The sequence below is a fragment of the Pterocles gutturalis genome, unplaced genomic scaffold (genome assembly GCF_000699245.1).
Source record: "Pterocles gutturalis isolate BGI_N339 unplaced genomic scaffold, ASM69924v1 scaffold16331, whole genome shotgun sequence".
Classification (NCBI taxonomy): Eukaryota; Metazoa; Chordata; class Aves; order Pterocliformes; family Pteroclidae; genus Pterocles; species Pterocles gutturalis.
In genome coordinates, this window is record NW_010100715.1 from 80,207 (window position 1) to 86,206 (window position 6,000).

At 39.9% G+C, this 6,000-nt stretch overlaps 1 protein-coding gene across 1 annotated transcript in view; it reads right to left on the reverse strand.

Moving 5' to 3' along the window:
• LOC104467216 (utrophin-like) overlaps positions 1-6,000 on the reverse strand; it is a gene marked incomplete at both ends in the record, with an annotated part of 55,294 nt that overhangs the window by 46,513 nt on the left and 2,781 nt on the right. Inside the window, one exon of the mRNA XM_010080919.1 lies at positions 2,092-2,293. Coding sequence (XP_010079221.1) covers positions 2,092-2,293 — 202 coding nt within the window. The remainder of the gene's footprint in view (positions 1-2,091; positions 2,294-6,000) is intronic.

A 6,000-nucleotide genomic window follows, 5' to 3' on the forward strand; every position in this document is an offset into this window, starting at 1 on the left:
TTTATCTCAGAAAAACCTCATCCTCCATTTTTCAAAGCTTGACTGAAGATTAAAGTCTTTCATCAGCTTGAAGAATTATCTACACTACAGCTTTCAATATAATAATCAAGGGGAAGCAGGAAGAACAGGAAACATTATTTAAAGAAAGGTTTGTTGCTTACTACGTGCACTTTAAATATGAACAGATTAAACAACTGACTTCTAACTGAAGTTATGAAGCAAAGGTAAGCTAAAGAAAATATAATGGATTTGTGATCAATCTGGAAAAAAAACAACCAGTAACTACAAAAAATTCTCTGACATTATTAAGTCTCCTACTCTAAATAACCAACAACACTTAAGTCAAGCAACCCATTTGATCTGCTGCTCTATTAGCAAGTGATGTGTTTATTCACCCACAATACAGAGCTCAGCAAAATAAAAATAATTGCAGGAAGAAGTCCCAGTCATTTGATGGGCTCTCCAATTTTCCAGCAGTAATGACGAGGAGTCCAACTAACAGAAATGTCACAATATTAAACAGCAATATCTGAATGCCAAAGCATAATAGGTCATCAGCACAGAAATGATAAATGGTTATATGTACTCTGTTGCACCCTTCCCTCTCCTCTACCACTATATTTAAAGTAAGAAAATAAAATGTCCACAAAGTATAGGACTACCAGCCTTTAATCCTCTGGAAGGAAAAAAGCTACGAACTGCTACAATTCGACACTGATTAAGAGAGTGAACGTAGGGAAGATAATGCATACATCAAGAAGTAACACCTCTCTTTTGCAAAGCCAGGTATAAGAATTTGTCATTGCTCAATACATACTTTCGCTCTTTCCATCTTCAAATGGGGAGAAAGGAAACAAATTTGCTAACCAACCTCAAGCAGCTCGGAAATTCTGATTTGTAATTCTGTGTATAACTGAACTGAAGCATATGTTCAATTAGATGTTCTGAAGCAACTACCCCATGTATTGCAGTACTGTGTCTTTACTCAGCTCCAGAAGAGTCCTGAAATGCCTTTACCCAAGCAATGTGAGGAGATACATTATGGGGAATGGGGCAGCTGATGGAAACCAAGTCTTTTGCCAGTTTTTACTGCAGAAGGGAGATTAGAATAGAAAAGTCACTAAAAAAAATGAGCAAGAATCTCATGACTCAAAAGCACAACTAAATAAAAACATATGGATTGTAGGTCACGCAGAATGACATAGCATGGGGCAGGGTAGAGAGGTCAGAGTTCGACATTCATCAGAAGAAAGAAGTGTCTGGGGGCTCAGAAAGGGCTGGCCAAAACCACAAGGGCCTGCTGGAGTGGACTTTTTCGTGTCCTCTGAGACTCAGTGCTCTCTCTGGAAATAGCAGACATGCATTTAAATAAACCCACAAGTTCTTACTGTAGGCATCCTGAAATATTCTTGAGGCAAACTCACAATCCACTGGGGAAATACACTTTTGCTGCCCGGACCAGGGCAGGTGGATCATGTAGCACCCCCACTCAGAAGTGATACAAACCTCCAGCATCAGAGAGGTCTTAGTGCAGAGATCAAAATAGCTACCACTTGACGGAGGATTCAAGACAGGGAGCTCAGCCAGGATTATGGCATGCAAGAAACTAAGTGTAAAGTAAATAAAAAGACTGACCCCACCTGTGGCAGAAATAGGATCCGGTACAAATAGCAAACAATCTGGACAATTTGGAACATTTACAGTAGGAACACAGCTAAAGCAGTATATTCAGTTCTCTACTCATACATACACTTCCTGAAACCCTTTCAATGTCTTTGGTAAGCAGTGTAATGTTAGTTCAGTGAATCTGAGCAGGACAGCATAAGAAACATATCTCAAGCAATGACACTTTCATTACAGAGTCAAAATTATCAAAAGATATGACATTTTATTAAAGAACTTCTTATTTTTCTATTATCATGAACATTTCTCAAGAAAGTAACTCAAAAAATATACAACAGTCCTGAAAGCCTAGCATTTTTGATAAGTCACGTGGAAATCTTACCAATTCTGTCTCAGCGGTTTATACTTTGTTAGTACTACATTAAATTCCTGGGGTACACACTGTAAATAAATTTTTTTTTTACTTACCTATCATATACATTGAGTAGCCAGTTAAGACATAAGTCTACACAAAGAGGAACATTCACCATATCTCTGTGTTTTTCTTCAAGTCCACTGTAGATGGTAGTGAGACAGCTGATCACATCCTGGACACCAATCAGCTGGTCATTTTGACTCAACTTGTGCTGTTTGAAAACTTCACTTGTTGTGTTCAGGTCCAACAGGTCCACTAACAACAGGTGATTTTGAAGAAAAAAAAAAGGCATGAATATAGATGCTCAAGCACAGCATTCACAATATTCGTTAATCTGCATATTGTAGAGAACACTGCAATTAGCCAAATAGTTTTCAGTTAGTAACCACTAATGAAAAACTATTCTCTGTTAGAATTCAGTAGCATTTTGGTACGATGCATTTAAAAAAAATGAAGCAAAAGAACACTGTAACGGCATTGCACCGCTCAGAACACTAAAAAGACACTACAGTAGTCTGTGTAATTACAGGATCCTAACTTCAGATGTACATGCACTAGGAGCCCGCTAGGCTTAGAGGGTTCTCTGCATTTACCATAAAGCAGAATCTCATTATATAATTATCAGTTTTTACTGAATGTAAAGGAAAGCAAATTCTTAGGTGGCAACGTTCTCTGAAATGCAGTAGGAATGTACTGAGGCCTGATTAACTCAACTAAATTAAGGCTTAAAAGAAAGCAGGGATGGACACAGGGAAATTACTTATTGTTTTCCAGAACACCAAATGGTACACTTTCATTAAAAACATTTTGATGTCCTTTATTACAGCATGCTTTCTATAAGCAGCTGGTGATGCCATGGACATCCTACAGCTGACATGAGTTTTGCCCCCAAATGCGATTACAATTGTGAAAATCTGGGTTTTGCATGGTGAAAACAAAAAGCTGTCATAGAGCCCTCCTAATTCCTTTTGCAAAACAAGGTGGAAAAGAGGAAACTTATTTTGGTGTAAAAAAAGGAAGAATAAGGTAAATCAAAGGGTGGTATAATCCTCAGTGACTTTGTCAGAATCTAGGACTTTAGCAAAAAAAATAGTTGCAATATATCAGTATGGCTGCTACAGTGTATACATAATGAAGTTGAAGTGTATTCTGAGCTCATACAAAGCTGTTTTCGGAGAGCCAGTAACACATTTATACCATAAATGTCATTTCTCAAAGGAACTGAAACATGACAATCTCAGATGTGTTGTAAATCGTTCTGCACCAATAACGTCAAAGAAGGACCCCAGAAGGGCAGTCTCTGCAAATCAAGTAGATCCAGTGTGGGGCTGGAAAACAAGTACAGCAGAAAAAAGCAGGAGCAAGGCAACACTAACCACTATGAGCAATTCTGTCAGGAACTCAGAGACCATCTACCAAAAGAAGGTGGGGCCAAATGAAGGTTACATTCCCAATCCCTTTTCCTCAATCTGCCCTTCCTAACATCACTGTAAAATGAGAAACAGTACCTCACAGCCCTTACTTTTTTCTCTCCCTTGCTGATATCTGTACATTCTGTTCTAATCATACAGCATCAGACTTGCAGAGGGGTTACATTTGTTTGCTTTTTATTTTCTTCTTTTTTTTTTTTTTCCTCTCCTAAAAGTGCATCTCTTGGGCTTGCAAACAAATGCCAGCCATGTGCTTGCCAAAGAGGCAGACTGTTAATTGCAGCAAAACACCTTGCTACTAGTTTGACCTGAGGTAGCTAAAGTCTTTGGCAGTACACTGCAGCATAATCTTCTGCAGTAGCTGTAAAATACATAAAATTTTTGAGGGGTGGAGGGAGGAGGTGAAGTCAGAACTATAACATGCTATCCAATCACATAAATATTGCACTCGGGAGAGATGGGCACTTTTCATGTTTTTCCTTCATGACATACAAGGGGAAGAAAACCCTTCAAAACTATTGCAGTTTGTGGTTTGGGTTTTGTTTTGTGGTTTGTTTTTTTTTTGTTGTTGTTGTTTTTTTTTTTTTTTTGAGTTGTTTTTGTAATATAGTTAACAGTTAGCCAAAAGCAGGTAAGGAGCTTCCTAAAACAGACTGACAGCACTGAAAACCTGCCCTTTTTAAAGCCAGTTAAAACCTGGAATGCTTCGGAATACCAGAAAGTTGTAGCCCCCTTGGCTTGGCGTAACCACCCTTGCACTGAAATGGCAATTCACCAGACACTGCAGTAAGCCTGCTGACTTCGTGTCTTGATCTGCTGGCATTAAGCTCTCATATTCACATTCCTGTCAAAGGATTCTAGAGGGAACTGAGAGAAGTACTTTCAGTATTTTTATACTGAAAGGAAACTCCGCTGCTGTACTAATGCAAATTAAGCAAAGCTTACACTTTTGCATGACACCATTCATGGAAAACAACCAGAGGAAACTGCTTCCATCCCCACTTACTTCAGCACTCACCTGGCTGAATGAACTTTGGGTACAGGCAGTTATCCTGCCATGGCAAGGTCTACCCACTAGCAGAGCTCCTGGATTGGGCTGGTGTAAAGAGGAATTATTTTCTCATTATATTTTCATTTCTGAAAGTTTTAAATTAAACTGTGTTTATGCAGATGGGGAAAATCTAACCTGAGACTCACATGTCGTTGCAGGCACGAAGCCTGCTGTACACAGCTTTTAGTGCATTTTTGCAGTACCATCCTGCACCTGCTCAAACGTGCTGAACAACCAATCCTGCTGTTAACCAACAAATGGACACAAGGGTCCTTTCTACAGCGAGGAGACTCCCAAAGGAAAACTATAAACAGAAATCACATCATTCAGCACAGTTCGAGCAGATGTGAGTGACTGGCTCAGGAGCAAGTAATGACATGCAGCTGCTAATGGCAAATCTGAGGCTGCTGTAACCCCACAACAAACAGGCAGGCATTGCCATGGGGCTTTTGGATTAGAAAGACCTTGTGCATGATAGCAGCTCCTGCAAAACACTGGATAGCTGAGGGAAGTCTACACAGCCCTCGCTTTTAGTCCGGTGTGCCTTAGCATTCATTCCTTAGCCTTGTGCAGTCGACATTCCTATTAGCATTCTTAAATTTTATACATGGCTTTTTTGTTCCCTTTTCGCCTTCCAGTACTATACTTTGGTATCTGGGGCAATATGATTTCTTGAAAATAAGCTAAAGTATGCTGCGCAAGAATAAAATACTATAGTCAGGGCCTGGTGCTACATAGCTGCCCCATACAACTGCAATACAGGACATTCTCTCTGGACCTATTCTTCTTCTGCTACAGTGGGAAAGTGCTGTCAGTACATCTGCCTCACATAACCCGAGACAGAGAAGCTTGTTCTTTCCAGCCTGCAACCTTCCTCAGCTTCCTGCAAAATAAATACACACAGGTAGATACACACATCTATTAGTCTCTGCAGGAATCTACCTTCCAAAAACCAGAACAAGATAAAAAGTGACTCTACCTGCCTGCTTCTAAAGTGGGGTAGGGAGAGTGGGAGGGAACAACTTCCCCAGAATCATATTTTTTGACACTTACTGAGGAAAGACTCAGATATGAGACTTGGCATCAGCAAGTTTTCCAAAGTACGGTTCTCCAATTACATCCTCCGGAACCTGCTTGCGTAGCACTAACACTGTGTTACCAGTCCTCACTGCAAAGTCAAAGTCTATCAGGTACAAGCGAGACTGTGCATCCTGCTTCAGCTCTGCCCTTGGCGTTCTCGCTAAAAAGGCTTTTGCAGTTATACACACACTGCAGCTGTGATGGCAGTTTGTCACATTTTACAGTTTACAATGATCTCATTTTCTAGTGATTTGACACTTTCTTTGCCTTAGCACATAAGCCTTTCTGAAGCATTCTGTACCCAAACACCTTCAAAAACCATCCACAGGTAAAATTACAGGAAATGCAATGGAAAACTAAAGCAGCTCAGACCAGAGAAAGAATGACACGGATGATTCTTT